The sequence below is a fragment of the Bos indicus genome, chromosome 1 (assembly GCF_029378745.1).
Source record: "Bos indicus isolate NIAB-ARS_2022 breed Sahiwal x Tharparkar chromosome 1, NIAB-ARS_B.indTharparkar_mat_pri_1.0, whole genome shotgun sequence".
Classification (NCBI taxonomy): domain Eukaryota; kingdom Metazoa; phylum Chordata; class Mammalia; order Artiodactyla; family Bovidae; genus Bos; species Bos indicus.
The window spans coordinates 144,825,088-144,851,795 of record NC_091760.1 but is presented as its reverse complement, the minus strand read 5'-3'; the positions used below and the strand labels follow the sequence as shown (position 1 = coordinate 144,851,795).

The 26,708-nt window shown below is 54.5% G+C and overlaps 1 protein-coding gene across 1 annotated transcript in view; it reads left to right on the top strand.

The window, feature by feature from the left end:
• Positions 1-24,040, top strand: part of TSPEAR (thrombospondin type laminin G domain and EAR repeats) — a 164,217-nt gene extending 140,177 nt beyond the window's left edge. The window contains exons 4-12 of the mRNA XM_019963333.2: positions 308-398; positions 1,423-1,579; positions 2,800-2,931; positions 3,610-3,836; positions 6,754-6,940; positions 7,888-8,117; positions 19,880-20,067; positions 22,426-22,527; positions 23,432-24,040. Of these exons, the coding sequence (XP_019818892.2) occupies positions 308-398; positions 1,423-1,579; positions 2,800-2,931; positions 3,610-3,836; positions 6,754-6,940; positions 7,888-8,117; positions 19,880-20,067; positions 22,426-22,527; positions 23,432-23,585 (1,468 nt within the window). The 3' untranslated portion in view covers positions 23,586-24,040. The remainder of the gene's footprint in view (positions 1-307; positions 399-1,422; positions 1,580-2,799; positions 2,932-3,609; positions 3,837-6,753; positions 6,941-7,887; positions 8,118-19,879; positions 20,068-22,425; positions 22,528-23,431) is intronic.
• The last annotated feature ends 2,668 nt before the right edge of the window (positions 24,041-26,708 follow it).

Genomic DNA, 26,708 nt, shown 5'->3' with positions numbered 1-26,708 from the left:
TGGTGACCCGAGGAAAAGAGGAGCAGAGGAGAGGCCACACGATTTGGTCAGAAGCCAGGAGCTCCGGGAGCTGAAAGAGGCTCCCCTCAAGTCTTCAGAGGGGACACACCCAGATGACACCCTGATCTCAACTTCTGGCCTCCAGCACCATGAGGGAACACACTTCTGTTATTTAAGGCGGTGGAGCTGATCACAGCTGCCCCTAGACACTGGTACAGCCTCACGGTGCTGCCCGCTGTCCTTTCTGCATAAGTGGGCTTCGAGTCTGCTCTCCCATGGCCCTAAAACCACCCTCCAATGTTTTCAGAATGGCTGACATGCCCTTCCCAGCCACCCTATCTGTGCGAGGAGCCCGGTTCTTCATCGGCAGTCGGAGGAGGACGAAAGGCCGATTCACGGTAAGGATGGAGGCACTGCCCACCAGGCCCTCCCAACACCAGTGCTCCTGGGGGCTGTCACCACTGGCCTGGCACCCCGATGCTCTAATTAAACAATTGTGTGTGCCAAATGGGAATGAGGAGCATAAGGGCTCAGAGGAGACCCCTGCTAGCCAGGCACACTCCCCTATAGGCCCTTTGCACCTGCTGTGCCCTCCTCCTGGAGTGTGAGTCCCAGTCCTGCCATGGTGCACTCCAGTGACCCTGGGGCCTTGCCTTGTGCCCTTGTACCATGAAGGCCTTGCTCACCCCTGAGAAGATGCCCCCACACCCAGCCCTCTCATCCCCTTTCCGGATGGTCTTTGTAGCCATGACCTCCTTCAGACCAGCTATGTGTCTGGTCATTGCCTGCCTGTCTCCCCCTTAGAGTGTTGGTGGGGGGACCTTGCTCACTGAGGATATGGGCTTTTGTTTCTTGCTGTGTCCAGTGTTGAGAACCATGCCTTGTGCATAAGAGGTGAGATCTGAATATTTACCAATGGGATGCTTGGATGGATGGATGGATGGATGGACAGCTAGATGGATGGACAGAGTAATAGAAAGATGGGTGGTGGATGGACAGATGGGAGGACAGCTAGGTGAACAGATAGATGAATGGATGTATAGATGGATGGATGGATGGATGAATGGGCATTTGGGTGGGTGGATGGATGAATGGATGACTGGACAAAGAGATGGATGGATGAACAGAGAGATGAATAGATGGACGGGCAGATAAGTGGACAGATGGATGGACAAGTGGACATACAGACGAATGACCAATGCACCCAGTCATTCTAGGTCAGTCCACAGGAAGAACCTGTTCTGTGGTGTAATCACCTTAGAACTGTGCACAGCTCTCAACCACTGCTCCCAGTGCCCCCTAACCTACAGGCAGACTCCTCTCTCTTGGCCACCCCTCCCTCAGGGTCTGGGTAGGCTGAGCCCGGGGGTCATCAGGCCCTCCAACAGCACAGGTCTGAGTGCCCTGCCCCTCCCTCTGCAGGGCCTGGTGAGGCAGCTGGTTCTGCTGCCCGGCTCGGATGCCACCCCAAGGCTCTGTCCCTGCGTGAATCCTGAGCTCGCTGTGCTGTCCATCCCCGCTATCCTGCGTGGCCTCACAGGGGAGCCGGAAGACAACGAGGTGCTAAAATACCCCTATGGTTAGTAGGCCAAAGCTACCCCTCTCCACACTGACAGAAGACCCTGAGAGCCTGGTCACCCCCAGGTTCCCCAGGCACAAGACAGGAGGGTGCTTATCATGTGGATGAATGGATAGCTGGGACCTGATGCAGATGACCCCCTCCCTGGGGAGGCAGACGACAGTCTCAGATCCACGTGCTTAAGCCCCACCAGACGGTGCCCCTGATGGACCACTCGTCTTGCCTGGGACCTGGGGCTGAGCTGACACGAATTCCTTCTCTGACTCCCACCTGCCACCTGCTATGCTCCCAGAGCAGCATCTGGGGCCCGTTCTCCCCTTCCCTCTCCAACAGACACCAAACCTCAACCCCCCAGTGGGGACCCTGATCTTCATGATGTTCGGTTCTATTTTCTGGGACCCCTCAGCCTAGAAGGTCCCCAGCACTGGCATCTCTCATTTGTGTTTGCACCTCCCCAATGTAAAGTCAGTGTTGACTTTACTTAAGCTATACCCTCTGCCATGGAGAATCAAAAACTCTCTCCCCGACAGCCCCAACTCCTACTGGGGAGGTGGGGAGACCCCTGACTCCTTCCAGAGCCTCACGGCCCTTGCTTCACAAGTCAGGGAAGCCCCTTGAGCAAGTCGGCCCTTACAGCCAGTCCTGGGCCAGCATCCCCAAATTCCCAGAGTCTCATGACCTCTGGGGTGTTTTCTGGGCCTTGAGCAAGTGTCTGACTCCCAAGGCCTCTGCTGGGCATTTGGCGAGGTTGAGGATGCTCTGTTTCACCGCCTGGCCACTGGGGTCTCAGCTCGGGAGTCACTGTATGGAGGCCACGTGGCATCATTAGGACAGGGCTGGACCTGGATGAAGCCGTGATGACCAGGAATGAGGGGGTCAAGGTGCCTGGAACCAAGCAGACAGAAGTTAGCTGAACCTGTGCCAGTGAGTCTCAGATGGAGGAGAGAGAAAGGCAGCGTGATTACTGAGGGTTCTCAGAGGAGCTAGGGTCTGGGGAAGAACTTGGTGGGCAGGTGGCTGGACTTCAGGGGCATGTCCAGGTCGTGTGCACAGATGCCGAGGGCAAGTCCTGGGCTTTCGGGTCTCCCTGCCTCCCAGAGGCCTCGTTACGACCTGAGTGGTTCCTGGAAGGAGTACAGGGGTCAGGGGTCACCTGACACCCTTGACTCCGCCTCCCTCTGGGGAGCACATACCCACAGGACATTTGTCACCCCCATCAGAAACCAACATGAAGGTGACGCTGGGACCCCGGCCTCCGTGCACCAAAGTGGAGGATGCCCAGTTCTGGTTCGACGCCAGCCGCAAGGGGCTATACCTGTGCGTGGGCAGCGAGTGGGTCTCCGTGTTAGCAGGTGAGACATGCAGGTCTCCAGGGGCCTAGGGGGTCTTCTCAGAGCCAGTGTTATGTAGGAATAGGGAACGAACCTCACAGAGCCGCGAGCTTGAGTGTTTCACCTGGAAACACGCGCCCTCCTGGGCCTGACTCGTGGGCTGGCAGGCTCTCATCCATTGTCCCAACTAGGGTAGACCATGGGCCTCCTCCAGGGTGCTCCATCCACTGTCCTCACCCTCTCCTCCCTCTCTGGTCAGATGGGATGTGATGGTGCCTGGAGCCCAAGAGTGGGGCTGTTGGCAGGGAGGTGAGGAGAGGAGCCGTCTGAGGGTGGGAGTCCCTTGGAAATGAGAACTGGCTGCAGGGGGCCATCCAGGAGCCATGGCCTCCACTCTCTAGTTCACATTTGGGCACAGCTTTTTGTGGAAGTCTGGAGCCTTGTGAAGTGTCTAGTAAGGACCTGACATGTCACTTCCATCCAACAAGTGTCCCTGGGGGCTCTGTAGGCCCTAAAGCCCATTCAGGGACCAGAATCTCCTTTGCTGGGCCTCCAGGTGAGGGTGGTACAGGACTTAGGGACACTCGCCTGACCTCATGCTAGGGTCATGGCCCAGGGCCCTGGGGTCACTCCCGGATGTCATCCATCAGGGCTTCTGTTCTGGGAAGCCTTAACCAGTCTCCATGTCTCTATCACAAGCCAAAGAAAAGCTGGATTACGTGGAGGAGCATCAGAGCCTATTCACGAACTCAGAGACGCTGGGCATCGAGGTCTTCGTCATCCCTGAGGCTGGGCTCTTTGTAGCAACCGCCAACCGGAAAACCACATCTGCCATCTACAAGTGGACCGATGGCAAGTTTGCTTCATACCAGAACATTCCCACGCACCAGGCACAGTCCTGGAGACACTTCACCATTGGGAAAAAGGCAAGTTCACATGTGCGACTATGTCATTTTTATCTTGGAAAAATCCACAAAGTCCGAGGGTTGGGGCTCCTTAGGTAGATTTTGGGCTTCCCTGGTGGCTCAGATGTTAAAGAATCTGCCTGCAATGTGGGAGACCTAGGTTCAGTCCCTGGGTTGGGAAGATCTCCTGGAGAAGGGAATGGCAACCCACTCCAGTATCCTTGCCTGGAGAATTCCATGGACAGAGGAACCTGGTGGGCTACAGTCCATAGGGGTCTCAAAGAGTCGGACATGACTGAATGACTTTCGCTTTATGTAGATTTTATGGGGGAAAAGCATTTCTACTGGTTTCAGAGCCTCATACAGGTTCTAAATGGCTTTTGAATCAGACACACCTGCGTCTCTTGGTCTGGAATGTGACTGAGAAAATCTGTTCCATTTCCTACAAAATGGACACAAGACGGCTGCTGGGACATTTCCCACTCCATGCAGACCTGCCACTGCCTCCTCAAAGCTCTGAGATAATCTGACCTAAGTTCAGTTCAGTTCAGTTGCTCAGTCATGTCTGACTCTTTGCTACCCCATGGACTGCAGTACACCAAGCTTCCCTGTCCACCACCAACTCCCAGAGCTTGCTCAAACTCATTCCATCCAGTCAGTGATGCCATCCAACCATCTCATCTTCTGTCGTCCCCTTCTCCTCCTGCCTTCAATCTTTCCTAGAATCAGGGTCTTTTCCAATGAGTCAGTTCTTTGCTTTAGATGGCCACAGTGTTGGAGCTTCAGATTCAGCATCCATCCTTTCAATGAATATTCAGGACTGATTTCCTTTAGGATTGACTGGTTTGATCTTCTTGCAGTCCAAGGGACTCTCAAGAGTCTTCTCCAACACCACAGTTCAAAAACATCAATTCTTTGGTGCTCAGCTTTCTTTATCTGACCTAAACAGGAGTGGAAATGGGGCTCCACCCTGGCCTCCCTCTATTGGCCCCATAAACATGGGGGACACATGCTGTCCTGATGGAGGGGACAGGTGAGATGGTGAGGGCTGGACATGAGGCCTTGGATGGGAGAGCCTGGCAGGCAGCCCCCTTCCTTTCACCAGGACTGTGTTGAGCAGTAGCCCAAGGGTGGGACTGAGAGGGCGGCCCCCTTGAGATAAGAATTTCCTTCCCAGCTCCTTCTAGTCCTCCACTCCAAGTGGCAGGATCCCCGGGCCCCCTCCCACACCTGCTCTCAAGTCAGTCACCAATGTGCCCGGTTCCAGCCCCGCACACCCCACCCCCAAGGCCCATGCAGTGAGGACAAATCTGTTTCTGGTCCCTGCTGACTGTCAGGATCCTGAACTCCAGGGCAGCCTGGTGAAGGAGTGACTAGCTCTCTGGTCTTATGGTTGATGACATTTTAAAGATTTTTACTCCTTCCTAATAAAAAATAACTTTATATCAAAAAATTGGGAAATTCAGAAAAATAAGAAAAATCTGTCAGGTCCCCTAAGCAGACAGAGGGTCTCTGGTGCTGCTTCAGCCACAGCAAGTGAGCCCCTCACCCTAGGCTTCCAGCTTCTGTCACATCACATGACCCGCCATCTGGGCCTCTGGGTTGTGTCACACGCAGGGCGTTGCCACATGGTCCTCAAGTGTGTGACACACACGTGCTTCTTGACGGACAGCAGGGTGATAAGATCTCTCCTCCTTGTCTGAGTGGTGAACGCTGCTGTGCATAAGGCTTTCCCTGGGATTGGGAGATAGAAACAGAGCTAATAGGCTGGTAGACACAGGCCTGGCTACGGGTCTTAGAGTAATTAAGATCTGGAGTCAGTGCCACGTGCTGGGGCCTGCCCAGGATGCCAGTCCTGGGCTCAGCCTCTGTCCTGGGGCTCAGCCTCTGTCCTGGGGCTCAGCCTGTGTCCCAGGGCTCATCCTCTGTCCTGGGGCTTGGCCTCTGTCCCGGGGCTCAGCCTCTGTCCCAGGGCTCAGCCTCTGTCCCGGGGCTCATCTTCTGTCCTGGGGATCAGCCTCTGCCCCGGGGCTCGGCCTCTGTCCTGAGGCTCAGCCCCTACCCCGGGGTTCAGTCTGTGTCCCGGAGCTCAGCCTCTGTCCCGAGGTTCAGCCTCTGTCCCAGAGCTTGGCCTCTGTTCTATGGCTCGGCCTCTGTCCCGGGGTTCAGCCTGTGTCCTGGGGTTCAGTCTGTGTCCCAGGGCTCATCCTCTGTCCCGGGGCTCGGCCTCTGTCCCGGGGCTCGGCCCCTACCCTGGGGTTCAGTCTGTGTCCCGGAGCTCAGCCTCTGTCCTGGGGTTCAGCCTCTGTCCTAGGGCTCAGCCTCTGTCCTAGAGCTCGGCCTCTGTCCCAGGGTTCAGCCTCTGTCCTAGGGCTCAGCCTCTGTCCCAGAGCTCGGCCTCTGTCCCAGAGCTTGGCCTCTGTTCTGTGGCTGGGCCTCTGTCCCGGGGTTCAGCCTGTGTCCTGGGGTTCAGTCTGTGTCCCAGGGCTCATCCTCTGTCCCGGGGCTCGGCCTCTGTCCCGGGGCTCGGCCCCTACCCTGGGGTTCAGTCTGTGTCCCGGAGCTCAGCCTCTGTCCTGGGGTTCAGCCTCTGTCCTAGGGCTCAGCCTCTGTCCTAGGGCTCGGCCTTTGTCCCAGGGTTCAGCCTCTATCCTAGGGCTCAGCCTCTGTCCCAGAGCTCGGCCTCTGTCCCAGAGCTTGGCCTCTGTTCTATGGCTCGGCCTCTGTCCTCGGGTTCAGCCTGTGTCCTGGGGTTCAGTCTGTGTCCCGGGGCTCGGCCTGTGTCCCAGAGCTTGGCCTCTGTCCCCGGGTTCGGCCTCTGTCCTGGGCTCATCCTCTGTCCCTGGGCTCAGCCTGTGTCCCAGGGCTGACATTGAGAAACCCAGAGCGCCGGCCCCTCACTCGGATGATGAGAACCCTGTTCTGGTCCTCTCCCCAGATCTTCCTGGCTGTGGCTAATTTTGAGCCGAATGAGAAGGGTCAGGAGTTCTCGGTCATTTACAAGTGGAGCCAGAGAAGGCTGAGGTTCACGCCATACCAGAGGGTCCCCACCCACAGTGCCAGGGACTGGGAGGCCTTCGAGGTGGCCGGCGAGCACTTCCTGGCTGTGGCCAACCACCGGGAAGGTAGGGGCCGTGGCCTTGACTCTGGGCTGGGGCGTGATCGCCTGCAGCATTCAGTGTATTTCATTAGAAATGTATAATAAACCTCACCTGGCCTGCATCCTCAGGCTCTGCTGTATGACAGTGGCGTCTGAAGGTGGACACACCTGAGCACCCTCTCACCTCTTCAGGTGGGAGGGGTCCCTGCCCCCATCCATTCTGGGCACAAACTCTGTGAGATGCAATGGGTATGTGGGGATAGGCCTAGGAGGGGCTGGGAAACCTGGCTTCTGGGCCAGGTGACTGCCCCGAGTGACCGCAGCAAGCCCTTTCGGGTGCTATAACTCAAGGGGAACTGGACCCTGGGGGCAGCTGGCCCTGCAAAGTGTCTCCAGCCTCTGCAGGTTCCAAGGCTCAGAGTTTACCTGAGTCTAAAACCTGCCAGGGAGCTCTGTGGGGGGTAGGGAGGAGACCCCACCACCACTCATGGGTAGAGGGACCCCAGGAGCCTGCTACCAGGTACCTCCAAGGACAGTAAGTGTTCCAGGAGAGGCTGGCCCAGCGGGGTGTGTGTTGGGGAGTGGGAGGCCCTAAGGAGCACAATGTGGGGAGAGGGCTTCCAGCCCGCACAGGTCTGATCTCTGGTGGGAGGGAGCATGAAGGGGAAGGCAGGCAGAGTGAAGGGTGAGGCTGCAGAGGGGGTGGGGAGTCCCACCTCCAACACAGTAGATGATCACAGGGATCTGGAGTCCCCCAAAGGCTGGGCCACTGAGGGTTCTCATGGGGCACAGAGGCAGGAAGGCTATGTGATGGGTAACATGGCTGGGGATCCGGGAAGAGTGCAGATCAGGGTCCAGCTGGACTGGGCTGGCTGCAGGGCCTGGGGCAGGGTCCCAGGGGGCCTGGTCCCAGGGCGCTGGCATGAGGCTGCAGAAGCCTGTTTCCCTCCCTCAATGCCGCTCGGCTTCCAGGCGACAACCATAACATTAACAGTGTCATCTACAAGTGGAACCCGGGGACCCGGCTCTTCGAGGCCAACCAGACCATCGCCACTTCGGGCGCCTACGACTGGGAGTTCTTCACGGTGGGGCCCTACGCCTTTCTGGCTGTGGCCAACGCCTTCAACGGCACATCCACGCGGCTGCAGTCCCACCTGTACGTGCGGCTGGACGGCTCCTTCCAGCTCTTCCAGTCCTTCCTGGTGAGGACCCTGCACTCCCCATGGCACCCCCCCAACACACACACCCTTCCCACCCACAGGCCTGTCCACACCAGGCGCCTCCCCAGAGGTCAGGCGAGGGAGCCTGCAGACGAGGTGGAAGGGCTTCCCCGGCACAGAGTTCCTACCAGTACCTGTGCTCCGATGAGTCCCCTGGCCCCCGGCGGGCCCCACAGTCTAACCTGCCTTTATGTGGGTGTCAGCCTCTTGTCCTGAGGCACCCAGCAGCTGGCCCCTGACCTGGCCATCTGTGGGGACAGCACTGTTCACCTTCTCTGAGCTCTTGTGTCCCTTAGCTGGTTCCAGCTGTTGTGGGCTGCCTGGCAAAGCATCAAACTGAGGCAGCGAGAGGCTTTATTAGGTGGGGCAGTGCTGAACGCCTCGGTGAACCATGCAGGTACTGACCAGTCCCAGGCTAGTGGGCAGTGTTGGCAGCCCCTCCTCAGGCCCCACTGTGGTCTAGGATGATGACACAGGGTCCAGACCCTCCTCTGCCTTCCCTTGCCCTCCTCCTTCCACGCTGCCTGGCTTGTCCCTCTCAGTGTCAGACCCCAGACCAAGCCCCCACGTGCTCAGGTGCTAACTCATGTCCAACTCTTTATAACCCCATGGACTGTAGCCCACCAGACTCCTCTGTCCATAGGATTTTCTAGGCAAGAATACAGGACCAGGTTGCCATTTCCTACTCCAGGGGATCTTTCTGACCCAGGGATCAAACCTGAGTCTCCTGCATTAGCAGGCAGATTCTTTACCACTGAGCCACCGGGGAAGCCCAAGCCCCCATGGATGACTAAAATCAACAGTCGAGGTCGGTATTTGCATCGTCCTAGCCACGTCATAAGCTCATTCTTGCAGAGCCAAGGGTGCGTTTTGACCACTCCCTTCTCAGTGGTGGGCTGGGACAACCTCTGGGCCAGCCCCTGGGGACAGGCCCTGCATGCAGGCCAGACTCTCTTCCATGCCACAAGCCCACCACCTGGCTCACTTCACGCGTGGACCCAGGTGCTGCACAGGACGCTTCCACAAGTTCCTAGTTGCTTCTTCCCGTATCCCTCCCTCCTTCCCCTTTCCTCTGTGGGGGAAGAAAACCACCATCTCTACACAGGGTAACGTCCCCCGGCTTCTTGCTGGTCCTCCCTGTCCCCAGGCTCCTGCGAGCACTGCGTCCTCAGTGCCTCCTGGGTTTCCACCGTGTGTCGCTGCGAGGTCTCTGGTCAGCATGTGTCCACGAAGAGCCCTCTTGTCCTGCAGCCCTTTCTCCTGGGCCCTTCTGCCTGTGCCATCCTGGCCGACTGTCTCTAGAGCTGACAGTGGTCCCTTTTCTGGAACTTTCCTTTACTGCCATCTTCGGCTGGAGCCACCATGTCCAATTCTGATCTCCAGTGTCCCAGTTGACCTCAGGTTTTTGGGTGACACCTCAGGGACACCCCCTTCCAGGAACTCCCCCATGCTCCCCAGTGTCCCTGCAGCTGAGCCGGGTCATGTGACCAAAGTCAGCCAATGGGTGTAGAGCGGAGCAAGCCCACATCAGATCTGGACTGAGAGGTCACAGCCCACCCCTCATCCTCCACAGCCACATGGCCCACGTGGCCTGATGGCACAACCACAGGCTGGGGGAGCCATGGCCTCGCCAGCTTCATCTCAGTGAGAACCACCGTCTGTGGCAGGAAGTGTGCACGCTCGTGGTGGCCGCGTCCCTCGCCCTGCCTGATAAATGGTGTACAGGATTTTAGAGTAGAAGTCATTCCCTTGAGAACACGGAGGGCAGCCCCCGGCCTCCCAGAACCCAGGGGTGCAGTGGCCCCCCTGCCCCCCGGGCGCCCTTCTGGTGGCCTTCTCTGCCCTCGGCACCCACAGATCTCTTACAGTGGCTCCCTGTGCCTCCTGACTGCTTTGTCTCAGTGCCCTTTCAACTTGAAGCTGTGCTTTTCCAGGCCTGGGAGATTTCCTTGGTTTTTCTTGATCATTCCATGCCCCACCCGACCCTGGCACACTGGTTAGAGGGCTTTCAGATCTCCTGTGTTGAGTTATCTTTTCAACCTAGACTCTTTCCCTACCTTTATTCTCCAATCGTGTTGATGAACATCGTCTCATAAAGCTAATATCTTTCTAATATCCAAGAACTCTTCCTCTTCATGCCATTCTATATTTACTCTATAAATGCAGTATCTTCTTGAATACTTTTGAAGATCATTATAGTTTTAAAATATTCTGGTTTGTTTCTAGAACCAGCTCGGTTTCTTCCAGTATGAGTGTATGTATATATTTTAGCCTGACTCTCATGTTCCAGGTCCTTTGTCACACGTCTGGAGGACCCTTTGTTTTCTGTTGATATTTCCTGTCGAGCATAGCAGGGGGTGGCATTATCACTGGTGGCTTGTGCCCCAGGGAGCTGGGGGTCTGGTTGAGGCCCTTGATGAGGCGCCATGATGACGACCTTCTAAACTGGCTTTTTGTGCAAACGTAGGAGATGTCTATGGGGTTGCACAGAGTCGGACATGACTGAAGTGACTTAGCAGCAGCAGCAGCAGGAGAGGTCAGATAGGATCATAATCTCCAAGCTGCACTCCCCGACCGGCTGCAAGAACCCTCTTCATGTCACTTGCCTGGTGTGACAGCCCAGCTGGGGACGTGTGTGATTGGCCAGAAGGCTGCGTGCCGAGTCTCTGTGCTCTCTGGACACCATGGGGAAACACTCAGCCTGAATGTCTCAGAGCAGTGTTCGTTTCTGCCACTGTCTCTCATGCAGGATGTCTCAGATCCCTTCCAGGTTCTGGCCCATCTCCTTGAATGCTCCCCAGTATACTGGCTCCAGAGCTGTGAGCCCCTGAAACTCTGTGTTTTCAAGCAGCATCCAGATCTGGCTCCAGTCTCTGTCCAGCCTCACCACAGGCCTCGGACACAGGGCATCCTCAGAAGGGAGACTGGGCCGAGGGGCAGAGACAGGCCCAACTGAGCCAGGATGGGGGCCATCTGAGCTCCATGCCCTAAACCAGAGCCAGTCCAGGGGTGTGACGCTGGCTGGAAGAATCAGCCAGAAGTGCAGGGCGGGGGCGGGGGTGGGCAGAACCACAGTGCCTGCGAGAGGGCGCATCTCCAGCCGGTGGGCAGAGCTGCCCCGGGATCTGACTCTGGGGGCTGCAAGGGGGCACTGCTGCTCCCTGTGCCCACACACCCGAGGACCCTGCCTTCTCTAATGAGCCGAGTCTCTTCGCACTCAGTGAATCCCGCAGAGCCCACCAGATCCCATTTTCATGTTCTGCCAGCTGTTTTTGTATGCTGTTTAAATCCTCTTAGGTCCTGAAGATACCTCCATATGATTGCACTTGGTTTGGAGCTTTGCAGCATCTCTCATGGGCTCACATGAGTTTGAAGCAGGAGTTGAAGTTTGAACTGTGTGTAGAGAGGTGCCAACTTCGAGGGGAACCCTTTCTGAAGGGATGGCCAGGCAAGGGATGCAGGCTGCTGGCATTTGTGGTGCTGTGCACACGGACAGTGCTGAGAGGGGCACCAGGTGGGTCCCTCACTGGTAGGGTGAATTCAGCTCATGAGAAAGGCTGTGCTCATGCTGGGTCTGCAGCCCAGGGGTGCATGGGAGACTAGCTGTCCACCCTGAAGCATTCCCTGGCAACCCCTTCCAGACCTCCCCACCTCTCTCACCAGGAATCCTAGAATCTTCCTTCAGGTGGCGGACCACTTTAGGCTCCAACCCTTTGGCCTCACCATCTTGGACCAAAGGAGGTGGAAGCTGGGTGTGTCGGAAGGATGAGACTTCCGGCCTCCAGCTGCTGGGACTTCTGCTCCCTGAGCTGTCTGGCTGTGGGATCTGCGGTTACAGTCATCACGTGTAGACCTGGAGAGGAGGGGATGGGGAAGGGGAGGGGGCAGCAGTGGGCCAAGACTGGGGGTTGTTGCTAGGAGGAGCCACTGGCAGAAATGAGAACCAAGGGCAATGGGGTATTTCTGGCAGGGTGTGGGGTGAGGGCTGACAGGGTTTCCAAGAAGAGGGCCAGTGAAGCCCCCTGGGAAACCACTTATCAGGGCAGGGGAAGGACAGGCAGAGGAGCTGCCAAGAGTCATCAGTGGGTTTGAGGAGACAGAGAATGAAGCTGGGGTTTGTCAGAAAGGCATGCATGCTAAGTCACTTCAGTCATGTCCAACTCTGTGCAACGCCATGGACTGTAGCCTGCCCGGCTCCTCTGTCCACGGGACTCTCCAGGCAAGAACACTGGAGTGAGTTGCCATGCCCTCCTCCAGGGGATCTTCCCCATCCAGGGATTGAACCCAGTCTCCTGCATTTAGGCAGATTCCTTGCCTTTTGAGCCACCAGGGAAGCCCCAAGAATGTAAATGTCTGCAAATGAAGGAAGCAGCAGTCTGTAAGGAGAGTGTTGTGAGAGCGCCCCCAGTGGTCAGCCCTGGAAGGGACCGGCCCGTGTGCTCACCAGGGTCAGGGCACTTCCTCCTGTGCTTCTGGTTTGCCCTGTGAGGCTGGAGCTGGCAGTGAACCAGGCATCCCAGGGAAGGCAAGGTGTGGAAGGGTCGCTGTACCGGGGGAGAGCTGCAGGGCACCCCAAAGTTGGCCGGGGAGTGTGCTGCCCCCTGCAGTCCCCCAGGAGCAGGCCCCTCTCCCACCTCAGCCGACTGCCCACAATGTCAAGGGCTGAATCCCCCAGGGTCCTTTGGGACCTGCCTGCCTTCTCCTGGCGGTAAGCCTGGTCCTGCCTCCCCAGGCACTCCAAGACCTGGGTTCTTTGCTCCATCAAAGCCAGAACCCAAGAGCCTCCTGCAACAAGCAATCTGCTGATCACTGGGAGCCCACCCACCCTCTAGGGCACTGTCAAGGGCTCCAGGTGCTCTGGCTGCCAAGTCCCAGAAGCACCATCCTCCCTCGAGGTGCTCCAGGCCCAGGCAGGCGCGATGCCAGGGGATTCCAGGGCAGGGCTCGGGGGAATTCCACTCAAAGAAGGGCGGGAAGGGTCCGCCCAGCCCAGCAGGTGCCAGGCTGCCTTGCTCCGGTGCCAGGCAGGGCTTGGCAGGGCTGTTTGATGTGGGAATTTCTTCTTCTCTCCCTGACGTGTCCTTAATGCGCTCAGAATCCAGGAGTGGCCTGACAGCGGGGCCTCAGGCCAGCTCACCCCTGCCCAGGCTGGTGCAGCCCTGGGCTGGGATTCTCCCCATTTTACTTCCGAATGGGAGGAGCCCAGCCTCTGGCTGAGGGCGCAGGTGCGGGCCCCAGGCTTCCAGGGAAGCTCACGGCCAGCCAATGACTGGCAGTCAGTCGGGCCCCTGCCGGACTCTGCTAGCATCCGGCGAATAAAATACAGGACGCCTATTTCAATGTGAAGAAGAAAGCAATGGCAACCTACTCCAGTACTCTTGCCTGGAAAATCCCATGGAAGGAGGAGCCTGGTAGGCTGCAGTCCATGGGGTCTTGAAGAGTCGGACACTACTGAGCGACTTCACTTTCACTTTTCACTTTCATGCATTGGAGAAGGAAATGGCAACTCACTCCAGTATTCTTGCCTGGAGAATCCCAGGGACAGAGGAGCCTGGTGGGCTGCTGTCTATGGGGTCGCACAGAGTGGGATAGGACTGAAGCGACTTCACAGAAGCAGCAGCATTTCAATGTGAAAACCAGATATACAACGAATCAGTTTTTAGTAAAAGCGTGCCCATACACACAGACTGAAACATCATTTTAATCTGAAACTCAAACTGAATGAGGCACCCTGCACTTGCTGTATTGGGCGCCCCCACCCCACTGGGCACACAGAGCAGAGAGGTGAGAGCCCCTCTAAGCCATGCCCACCTGGATGCTCCTCCCCTCCCCAGCCTCTGGCCACGCTCCCGTCCTTCCCCCTGGGCTCGGGCCCTCTTCTCCCAGTTCCCAGGCCCAGACATCCCCTTTTACCAACCCTTGTCTGCAGGCCAACCCTTTCTTGCTAGGGCTCAAGACCAGTGAGCTGAGGGTGCAGTGGCTCGGGGCTGAAAGGAAGCTCTGGTAATCTGGGGAAGACCCCCTTCTCAGACCAGCCCTGGCCCTTTGTTCTGTGTGGGTGTGTACATGTGGAGGTGTGTGCATGTGGGTGCTTGCAGTTATGTGCACATGTATACAGATGCATGTGTGCAGGATTGTGTGTAAATCGCATCCATGCAGGTGTGTGCACGTGTATACACAGGTACGTGCAGGTATGTACTGCGGTGCTCTTCAGCAAAGGACGGGGCAGAACCGGCGATTCACAGCCTGGCCACTCCCGTGGTTTCTGTGACCTGGTTGGGCTGGCACGTGTGGTGTGTGTCACTCTGCACACTCTTGTGGGTCTCTAACGTCGGTCCTCTGATAAGGCTGGAGGCCCCACGAGCCCGAGTGTCCCCCCAGGTCGGAAGTTGCGGCGTGGCCCCAAGGGACAGAAATAGTGCCACCTCCGAGCCGCGGTAAGGAGAAGGTGCTAACCCAGGAAGGCTTCAGCCCAGCTCCTGGTCCGGCAGGGTCGGCGACGCCAGGTGCCCTCGTCCCTGTCCTTGTCCTGTGAGTCACTCTTTTAGCTTGAGCTCCCTTGTTTCCGACCCTCGGACGGGCCCAAGCGTGTTTCTCTGCCCCTCTCGCCCTCGGGGCGGGGGTGGGGTGGGGTGGGGGCGGGGGTGCGGTGGTGTCCCGGGCTCCGCACACCGGGCGGTAGAACGGGCAGCCGCGCCCTCTGCTGGACGTGGAGAGAACACCAGGCGAGCGGCTGGGAGGGTACCGGACCCGCGGGGACCAGGGGCCGCCGCTGGGCGGATTGCTCAAGCCGGAAAGGGACTTCCGAGGAGGGGTAGTCCGCAGACCCGTCCACTGCCGGTCGGAGTAAAGGAAAACAGAGCCCCTTCCCACGTGGACTGAGCATGCAATTGTCCCTCCAGCGTCGCTGGGCATCGCGGTGACCAGCTCTGGCCGGCCAGGACTACCTACCTCGGAGTAGGCACGATATCCCCAGGAAGCAGCCGGGTCCAGAAATTGATCGCTGTGTGGTTTCTAGGCTCAATTCTTTGTACGACCTGAGCTGTTTCCAGATTTTCACTATTATGAATAATTCTACAAAAGCATCTCATACATGGTTTTCTGTGGGCAAATTGTTTTTACTTTTCTTGAGTAAAAACCCAGGAGTGGAATTCTAGGCCATGAGGTAGGCGGATGTTTAACTTCTGAAGAAATTGCCAAGCAGTTTTCCAAAACAGTTCTACCATTTCATACATTCCCCAAAACAGCGTGAGTGCCAGTCATCCCACACTCTAGCCAACACCCGGTTTTGTCTGTATTTTTAGTCTTACTTACAAGGTGTGAAGCAGCACCGCAGTGGTTTTTAAGTCACAGTCCCCTGGTAACTAACGATGGCACATTTCCACCCACCTGCTGGTTTGCCAGAGTCCCTTTTGCAAAATGCATATTCAAGCCTTTGCCCATACTTTAATTTTTTTGCCTTTCAGTATTGATATGTCGGAGTTCCTTATACATCAGGTATAAAACAAGTTCTTTGTCACATACATAGCCTTTGATCCCCTCTTTTTTGTATTAATTCAGTTTGTTGTGTAATTGTGTGCTTCAGCAATCACAATATACATGTTCAACTTACTGCAATCTATTTTTTATTGGAGTATAGTTGCTTTACAATGTTATTTTCTGCTGTACAAGGAAGTCCATCAGCTGTGGTATACATATATCCTGTCCCTCTTAGACCGCCCACCCCCATCCCACTGAACTAGGTCATCACGGAGCATCGAGCTGAGTTCCATGTGCTATACAGTAGCTTCCCACTAGGTATCTTTTTTCATGCATGGTGGTGTATATATATATCAATCCTAATCTCCCAGCTCATCTCACACTCCTCTGCCCCATCCCATATCTACACTGCAACCTATTTTTTATTTTTTAATTAACTGTGTGTGTGTGTCAGTTGCTCCGGAGAAGGCAATGGCACCCCACTCCAGTACCCTTGCCTGGAAAATCCCATGGACAGAGGAGCCTGGTGGGCTGCAGTCCATGGAGTCGCTAGAGTCGGACACGACTGAGTGACTTCACTTTCACTTTTCACTTTCATGCATTGGAGAAGGAAATGGCACCCCACTCCGGTGTTCTTGCCTGGAGAATCCCAGGGACGGGGGAGCCTGGTGGGCTGCCGTCTATGGGGTCGCACAGAGTCGGACAGGACTGAAGCAACTTAGCAGCAGCAGCAGCAGTGTGTGTCAGTTGCTCAGTCGTGTCTGACTCTTTGTGATCCCATGGACTGTAGCCTGCCAGGCTCCTCTGTCCATGGAATTCACGAGGCAAGAACACTGAAGTGGGTTGCCATTTCCGTCTCCAGGGAATCTTCCCAAACCAGGGATTGAACTCAGGTCTCCTGTACTACAGGCAGATGTGTTACTGTCTGAGCTACTAGGGAAGGCCTTGCGTTAATATGTTCAAATTTAAAGAATTTTTTAAATTTATATTGGAGTATAGTTGACTAACAATGTTGTGTTAGTTTTGGGTGTACAATCTATCTTTGAATTAATATTATACTTTACATATAATGTGATAACCTTACAACTACATGATCTCATTTATCCTTACCTGTCCATTGGGCTATTGGGAGCATGTATAAACTCACATGTCTACTTAAGGTACGAGCTCCACAGCTTGTCCTCTTGTTTGCTGTAAACAGTGAGCTGTCTTGACACCCAGCTCACCATTGCCAGCGCCCTCTGCGTGCTTCTCGCAGACTCTGTGCTTCTTGTGGAGTTTCACCCTCTTAAGCTTCCTCCAGGACTGCTCGTAAAGCAGGTCTGCTGGCAGTTCATTCTACCACTTTTATCTGAAAGTGACTTTACAGTGAAGGATGTTTTCACTGGTTGTAGAATTCTGGGTTCATGGTTTTCTTTCATTTCTTTTAAAGAAGTTTTTCCATTGACATCGAGCTTCAACTGTTTCTGATGAGAGGTTGGGTACCACTGGCACCACTGTTTCCCTATAGCAAATGTCTTTTTCCTCTGGCTGCTTCTGAAATCTTCTCTGTCTATCCTCAGATATTCAATATGATGTGCGGAGGTTATGGGGTGGGGGGGTTGTATTTATTCTCCTTGGGGTCTCTGATCTTGGATCTGTGGTTTGGTGGTTTTAATCATATTTGGGGAAATTTTAGCCAACATTTAACTTAAATTTTTTTCTGCCTTATTCTCCTTTCCTTTCCTTCTGTGATCCAATTACACACACAGTTGTTGCTGTTCAGTCACTAAGTCATGTCCAACTCTTTGTGACCCCATGAACGGCAGCACGCCAGGCTTCCCTGTTCATCACCATCTCCCAGAGCTTGCTCAAACTTATGTCCATTGAGTCAGTGATGTCATCCAACCATCTCATCCTCTGTTGCCCCCTTCTCCTCCTGCCTTCAATCTATCCCAGCATCAAGGTCTTCTCCAATGAGTTGGCTCTTCTCATCAGGTGGCCAAAGTATTGAAACTTCAACTTCAGCATCAGTCCTTCCAATAAATATTCAGGGTTGATTTCCTTTAGGATTGACTGGTTTGATCTCCTTGCAGTCCAGGGGACTCTCAAGACTCTTCTCCAACACCACAGCTCAGAAGCATCATTTTTTCAGTGCTCAGCCTTCTTTATGGTCCAACTCTCACATCCATACATGACTACTGGAAAAACCATAACTTTGATTATATAAACCTTTGTCAGCAAAGTAATGTCTCTGTTTTTTAGTAAGCTGTCTAGGTTTGTCCTAGCTTCATGCACTAGACTGAATTATATTATCATTGAGGCTCTGTTTACTTTCATTGTAAACATCCCCCCCCTTTCTGTGCTTCAAATCAGATAATTTCTATTGGCGTATCTTCTAGTTCACAGATGCTTTCTTCTGGATTGTCTAGGTAGCTTTTGATCCCGTGCAATAGATTTGTGAATATGGGCATTTTGCTTTTCAGGTACAGGATTTCTATCTGCCTCCTTTTAGAGTTTTCATAACTCTCCAAATCTCCCCACCTTATTGTTGATTACATACATATTTGCGCATAGATTCTGATCACAGTTACTATAAAGTTTGTATCTGTTCACCCCAGTATTTGCGCTGTGTCAACCTATTTCTACTTGCTGTTTCTTCTCCTGATCATAGTCACATTTACCTGCTGGTTCCCCTGCTGTCTAACTCTCTGGTCAGTTCCACCAGCCGCTCAGCTGTTGTTTGTCCCTGGGTCCCTGGGGTCCTGTCCCCTGTGTGTGCACTTCAGGAGCTAAAATGGACTTGCGAGAAGTTAATAAGGAGATACTGGGGCCTCCCCTACTGGGAGTCCCTCCTTCCTAGGCTAGTCTCCTTTGGTTTCTAGACACTCTGCAAGCCCCAAACGCTAAGCTTGGGTCTGGACTTGTCTGGTCCTCCCCTTCCCCATGTACTCCCACCTCAGAGTCCCAGAGATGCTGGTCATAAACCTCCTTTTATTTACATGTGGGCCCATGTGTATGTCAGCTCATGCAGTTCAAGCGAGTCCGCTCCCTCCACTTGAGTGCGAAGCCCATATGGCACAGGACCAGGAATGTCCTCAGAGGGAGAGTCAGACAAACGTGTTCAAGGGCCATCATCTCCCCTCCACTTTCTGCCTGCCCTTGGCCCTTCTCCAGAACCTTCAAGCAATTGTGTACATTTTTAAGTATTGTATCCAGTGCTTAGTCACTTCAGTCATGTCCAACCCCATGGACTATAGCCCACCAGACTCCGCTGTCCATGGAATTTTCCCAGCAAGAATACTGGAGTAGGTTGCCATTTCCTATTTTCCTACATTGCCTATTGTATCCAGAGCTTATGATTATTATCAACAGGAGGGTCAGTCTCTCCATCAGTATCACAAGTCAAAAGTCAAGAGGCAAAACATTTAAAGACAATTTCAATGCCGAGTGTCCATCAGAGCTTCCGCAGCCCTCACCTGCTTGTGAGAACAGACAGAGTCAACCCCTTTCTGCTGGCACAGGAACTCGGACCCCAGCAGCCTCATCAGGCTGTGGTTTGGAGTCCTCAGGAACTTTTGCACACTGTTCCACCAGCCACAGGCCCCTGTTTCGGGGAGCTTCTGTGTTATCCCCCCTCCACTGAAGCTGCCATCCCGTGTGGTCACTCCTTTGTTTCTCAGAACAGGGATGGATCTGGACTGGTCTGGTTCTCCCCTTCCCCATGCACTCCCAGCCCAGCATCCCAGAGATGCTGGTCATAAACCTCCTGGTGGGCCTACGTGTAAATCAGCTCATGCAGTTCGAGGTCTGCAGCCAAGGCTTGGCAGCCGGCCATTCATGTAAGTCCAGCCCCATGGGCCCATGCACACCTCACCCTCCAGGTTGATGAGTGATTTTGGAGGAGTAGCCTACACAGGATGGGACTGTCCAGAGAGCCAGAGGAGAGCCTCAGGCCAGGGAGAGTACGTAGTAAGTAACTCTGGAGGTACCTAGATGTTGCTTCTGAGTTCATAACTGGAGGGAGCAGAGAGGGCTCCCTGGAAGAGGTGTTATAGCAGTTGGACCTCCTCCAGGGCACACTGGGGCCTGGGAAGGGGCAGCACAGGCCCTAAGAAGCTCTCTAGGCAGATGGTCCTTTGGCCTTGGAGGAGGCTGGGAAAGGGCAGCACCCTCAAGAGGGGCGCCTGCTTCACGCCCGGAGTGAGGGGGCTGGCGCCGCGTGGGTGGCCATCCTGAGGGTCTCTGCCCACAGCGTGCTCTCGGCTTCCCTCTCACGGTCCCAGACGTTTGGCGCCGCAGACTGGGAGGTTTTCCACATTGGGGAGAGGGTCTTCCTCGCCGTGGCGAACAGTCACCGCTACGACGTGGAGATGCGAGTGCAGAACGACTCCTACGTCATCAACTCGGTCATATACGAGCTGAACGTCACCGCGCAGACGTTCGTCCGCTTCCAGGAGATCCGCACCTGCAGGTACGCGGGCGGCGGGCGGCGGGCGGCGGGCGGCCGGGGCGGGGATCCAGGGGCCCAGGTCCTACGACCTCTGAGGCCGCCCGGACCGCACAGCGCGCACCCGAGCATCTGTGGGGCCGCGGTGCCCACCCCCCAGCCCACAGGTGTGAATCGGCCTCGCTGTGCACCCCGCAGACCTTCCACACGACCAGCTGAGTGACCGCGGCTCCTCGCTGTAGCCTTGACTCTAACTGCTTTTAAAAGCTGTGGCTTGTGTGCTTGTTTTTAGAATTCAGGGTTTTTATTCTTTTAATGAAATTTGCATATGTATACAACCATTTCCAGGTGACTTTAGAACATTTTCATTACCTTGAAAAGAAACCCCACCCCTCAGCTGTTAGTGCCCTCCGCAGCCCCTGGGGCCCACCAGCCTGCTCTCTGCCCCTCTGGGTGTCCCCACCTGGACATTGCATTCAGATGTGTCTGGCTCCTTCTACTGGTCATTTTTTCAAGGTTCATCCACGTTGTACCTTAGTGCCTCACTCTTCTAATGACTGAGTAATATTCCACTGTGTTTATTTATCATACTTTGTTTACTTTTCATCAGTTGATGGATACTTGTCTATTTCCACCATTTGACCAAATAGTGTGGTTCTGAAGGATTAAAAATATGCTTCACATTACTGTCAGCAGACTTACTGCCCTGATGCTTTGGAAGTCATGCCAGACCTTGATTTCCTACTGGGTTAAGCCCCAGCAGCTTCTGATGCAAGCCGTGGGGGCAGACGGTGCAGTCAACATTTTGCTGCAAAAGCAAGGCTGTGGGCCTTGGTTCCAGAACCAGTTACAGTTGGCAGAATGCTGCGTGTGGGACCACACGGCTGTGCTACCAGCCCCACCCATGCCACACTGCATGAAACCCCTCAGTGGGCATGGCCACAGTCACCACTTTTTCTTAATGATGAGTCACAACTGGCCATGGCTGGAAGTGGCGGAGACAGGATTCCAGATAACAGAAGAAGGAAGAGTCAGGAGCCCCAGGGCCCCCACTGGCCTTGCCCCCCTGCATGTCCCCAGGTACCTCTGTGGCCGACTCATGTCCAGGGTTCTGTTGGAGCTCTAGGCCAGCGCCCTCAGTGCCCCACTGAGAAGGAATCCAGGGTGAGTGTCACCCAAGAGACTGCGACTGTGCTGTCTGAACAGGCCATAACCTTGAGGCCTCTGGATGCAGAGGCACTGGCCTGGCCTTGGGCATCTGAGTGACTCCTGCAAGGCTGCAGCCTCAGTTTCCTCATCTGTAAAGTAGGCCCGTGGTAATTAGAGCAGTGGCTGGGGATCACAGCTGATGCCCAGGTTGGCCTCCTGGGATAGACAAGGCTCCAGGATGTCCTTCCCAGAAGCCCTCTGTCAGATCCCTGAGAACTAAGATGTCTCTGAGCGCAGACTCGCCCTTAGCAAGTTCAGGGGCGTTTGTTGAAAACAGGATGCAGTGGTCTGTTTGCAGTAAGAACCACAGCTTCCAAATTTAGGGGGACGTCTCTACGTTGGCAGACCCTGCTGGTACCTGAACTGGAGTCAGGGAAGAAGCATGTGACCTCACAGCCAGTGTCCTCAAGTTTTCGCCTCCAGGGGGCGCTGAAGACTTTTAGGGAGTGGCCACGAGTTTAGGGCTGTTCCTCTATTTCAACCTCTTCCAAGTGAACGACTTTTGCACCCGTGTTCACAACTTCACTGTTCGCTCTTGTTGCCCGGGTGTCCATAGACAGATGAGTGTGGTCCATTCTTACAGTAGAATATTGTTCAGCCTCAAAAAAGGACATCCTGACACCTGACCGCACGGATGAACCTTGAGGACATATGCTCAGTGACATAAGCCAGACACAGAAGGACAAATACTTTGTGATCCACTTACCCGAGGTCCCTGGAGGAGTCAGATCCGTAGGGACAGGAAGTAGATGGTGGGGGCCAGAGGCTGGGGGAGGGGATGGGGAGTGAGTGTTTCCTGGGGACAGAGGTTCAGTTTGGAAGGTGGAGAAATTCTGGAGGTGGATGTGGTGATGGTTGCATGTCAACGTGAAGGTACCCAATGCCACTAAGCTTAAAGGTCCATTTAAAAATGAATACAATAGAAATCTTTGTGTTATGTGTATTTTATTACAATTAAATGTTTTAAGTTTAAAAAGTGAACAACTAATTTGCATTTCCCTGGAATAGACCAACCGGTTGTATGACTGAGGAAACTGCTCCTCCTTCTGTGGATTTTGGAGGTGGGACCTAGCCCCCTGAATCCTGAGATTAGGGGGAGAACCAGCCGGACACCAACCCCCAAGTCCCCAGGCAGCATCTCCAGGTCCTAATTCTGCTCACTTGCTCCCGCAGTGCTCTGGACTGGGAGTTCTTCTCGGTGGGAGAAGATTATTTCCTGGTGGTTGCAAACTCCTTCGATGGAAATACCTTCTCGGTAAACAGTATTATTTACAGGTAAAGGCCCTGCCCCTGCTAGACGCCTCGGTTCAGCTGGGTGGGCCCACCTTCCCCTTGAATGACCACGGGCTCAGAGCGAGTCACAGGTCATGGAGCCCTGTGGGTCGCCTGGCACTGGGAGCACCTGAGCACGGGCTGAGTCTGGGTCAGGCCCCCGGGTCAGCTAGGTGACCACTAGCCCTGCTGGCACTCACAACTTTGGGTTCTGGCTGGAGATGCAGTGAGAGGCTACACTAATGTGAGAGTTATTAGTGTGTTATCCTATTAAATGTTTCCAGCCAAGGCTGTGGTAGATCTCTCTATTTTTCACGTGTCCTTCAGTAAAATTGTACACTTCATCTTAGAGGCACCATGGCATTCTCGCGACCTTCCCTTCCAGGAGTTTTCCAAGTATTGTAAGCATATGTCCATTTTCATCTGTGTATCACAATTAACTGTTGTATCTGGTCATGCAACCACAGTATCTTATTAGTTTTAATAGTTTTCTAAAGAAATGTCTCATGGGAGTTCAAGAAGTATAACTATGTCTGCAAATAAAAGTGCCTTTGCCTCTGTATTCTAATGTTTTTACTGTTGATCTAAGTTTCTCAGTTATCTAGAAATTCCAGGATGATCTTGAATCGTCTTGGACAGGGCAGGTACCCCCTTTCAGGCCTCAGTTTCCCTCTCTACAGGCTAAGGCCCCTCCTGGCCCAGCTCCTCGCGATTGGAACCTGGGGAGGTTTTGGGGCTGGGATGCATGGCCCCTCATACTGTGATGGTGGGAGAGGCAGGTGGGACCCTGGTGAGGGTCAGGGAGGGGTGGGGTGGGAGCCCCGGGGAGAGGGAGCAGCCCAGACACTCACTCCTCTCGCTGAGGCTGGCGTCCCAGCCTGGAAGCTGACAGCATCTCTCTCCGCAGGTGGCAGGGGTATGAAGGCTTCGTGGCCGTGCACAGCCTCCCAACCTTCGGCTGCAGGGACTGGGAGGCCTTCCGCACAGCGGCCGGCTCCTTCCTGGTCTACTCCAGCGCCAAGGAACCGCTGTCCCGGGTGCTGAAGCTGAGGACGGGGTGATGGGCTCAGAGCCCCAGGAGCTAGACCTACGTGGCCACACCCCAGAACCTCACCAGGAACCCCCAAAGCCTCTGGGGAGTAGGACAAGCCTGGGAGAAGCTGTGGCTTCCAGAGCCACCAACTCGCTTTCTCTGGCCTTTGTCCAGCCACGCCATCATCACCTAGACAACCATGGTGGCCAGATGGGTGGCTCTGTGAGCATCCAAGCTGAAGACCAGAGCTGCTCCTGCAACTCTGCTGTCCTGCAGGGATTTTGCTTTAAAGGAAAAGCTCATACAAAGTTTTACCTCAAAAACAGCAGGGACTGGTCACCTTCCCACAGCGTCCACCACGTGACCAGACACTCAGCTCTGGCTGGGGAGCCCCGACGCAGGGACCGGCTTCGTGCTGCCTCACATATTTGTACCAGCTATTTATTGTGTTCTGTCTATTTATGATGCTTCCTACAGAAAGTACTGCTGTGTCTGTGTGTTTCTGATGGGAACTAGACCCCCAGCGAGCGCAGCCCGGGGCCAGTGCACTCACTTGGCCACCTTGGCCTGACGTGCCCTCATGTCCCTGGTCACCAGCACGCCTCTCCTCTGCAGGAGCTTCTTCCTCCAGCCTCAGGTTTCCCACAAATGTGGTTGGGTAGGGTCAGGTCAGGAATCCCAAGCATGCATGGCATGGGTCCAGTCTCCTCCCTGAGGCCACACCCATGGGAGATGCCTGGCAGATGGACCCTCATGCCTCTGCCTCCAGGCAGGCCTTCCTGGTCTCCACACGGCCTAATGGGTGTGCCAGATGGACTTGGAACGCCTCCTTGGGGCCAGCACTTGCCCAGCTCCTCCCGTGTCCAACTCCTGACCCTCCACTGGGCGAGGGCTTCCAGCCTCCTGGAGATGGATGGCAGGTGTGATGTGGCAACACTCTGGGAACCTGGGGAGGAGGATGGAGTTGCCGTCACCACCACGAAGTCCCCTGGGTGGAAGGGAGATCCTGCATGCCAGGAGATTTGCTGGGAAGGCCCTTGGGGTCCAGACCACAGGGCCGTAGCCAAGCCAGGCCTGTTCCATCAGCCAGGCCCACCTGCTCTAGGATTGGTTGCGAGAGCCAGGACCTCAGCAGCAGCAAGGCCCCTGCTTGGTTTAATGCTCTGCTATTTCCATCTCAAATTCTCATTGGTTCTTGCACAGGATCACACAGCCAATGGGAGTCCTGGCTGTCTGTAGTCAGCTGCAGGTAAGAACTGGGCTGGCCCAACTACCCAGGAAGGAATCTGTGTGCATCTGCTCCCCCTCCATCCAGGCCAGATTTGGAGTCTCAGGACCATAACTGGGACCCTCTTCATTTCCCAAAGCAGGGATTTTTCTAGAGACTCCTCCAGGCCAGCAGGTGAGCCACATGCCTTGGGGAGGCGGAGGCTGACCTTGGTCAAGGATGTCTCCTGCCTGGGAGAATGGCAGAGTGGAGGGTGAGAAGGGGTGCAGGCCAGGGGCCCTGTGTGAGAGAGAAGTCCTGGGGCTAGAATGCCCCCAGGGTAATTCCACGGGCAAAGAACCCCCACCCCTTATATACACTCAGTGCTTGGAGAAAGGATGTGCCCGCATGCAAGTCAGGCCCTCCTCCTGCAGCCCCCGGGTCTCTGCTAGACCCACATCCCCTTGCTGTCATTGTCCCTATGACCTGGCTTGGTCCCTGCCCTGGGCAGCTGGGGGCCTCATGGGCTAGGTGGGAGGACTATGGATCTGCTGGTGCACGTAGGTTGGGCCAATGGTACCAGAGAAAAATGTAGGCTCCCCAGTTAGCTTGAATTGCAGATGAACAATGAGGAAAACAACAGAATGGGAAAGACTAGAGACCTCTTCAAGAAAATTAGAGATCAGTTGCTCAGTGGTGTCCGACTCTTTGCGACCCTATGAATAGCAGCACACCAGGCCTCCCTGTCCATCACCAACTCCCGGAGTTCACTCAGACTCATGTGCATCGAGTCAGTAATGCCATCAGCCATCTCGTCCTCTGTTGTCCCCTTCTCCTCCTGCCCCTAATCCCTCCCAGCATCAGAGTCTTTTCCAATGAGTCAACTCTTCGCATGAGGTGGCCAAAGTATTGGAGTTTCAGCTTTAGCATCAGTCCTTTCAAAGAAATCCCAGGGCTGATCTCCTTCAGAATGGACTGGTTGGATCTCCCTGCAGTCCAAGGGACTCTCAAGAGTCTTCTCCAACACCACAGTTCAAAAGCATCAATTCTTCGGTGCTCAGCTTTCTTCACAGTCCAACTCTCACATCCATACATGACCACTGGAAAAAGCATAGCCTTGACTAGACAGACCTTTGTTGGCAAAGTAATGTCTCTGCTTTTCAATATGCTATCTAGGTTGGTCATAACTTTTCTTCCAAGGAGTAAGTGAATTTTAATTTCATGGCTGCAATCACCATCTGCAGTGATCTTGGAGCCCAAAAACATAAAGTCTGACACTGTTTCCCCTGTTTCCCCATCTATTTCCCATGAAGTGATGGGACCAGATGCCATGATCTTTGTTTTCTGAATGTTGAGCTTTAAGCCAATTTTTTCACTCTCCTCTTTCACCTTCATCAAGAGGCTTTTTAGTTCCTCTTCACTTTCTGCCATAAGGGTGGTGTCATCTGCATATCTGAGGTTATTGATATTTCTCCCGGCAATCTTGATTCCAGCTTGTGCTTCTTGCAGCCCAGGGTTTCTCATGATGTACTCCGCATATAAGTTAAATAAGCAGGGTGACAATATACAGCCTTGATGTCCTCCTTTTCCTATTTGGAACCAGTCTGTTGTTCCATGTCCAGTTCTAACTGTTGCTTCCTGACCTGCATACAGATTTCTCAAGAGGCAGGTCAGGTGGTCTGGTATTCCCATCTCTTTCAGAATTTCCCACAGTTTATTGTGATCCACAAAGTCAAAGGCTTTGGCATAGTCAATAAAGCAGAAATAGATGTTTTTCTGGCACTCTCTTGCTTTTTCGATGATCCAGCAGATGTTGGCAATTTGATCTCTGGTTCCTCTGCCTTTTCTAAAACCAGCTTGAACAACTGGAAGTTCACGGTTCACGTATTGCTGAAGCCTGGCTTGGAGAATTTTGAGCATTACTTTATTAGCGTATGAGATGAG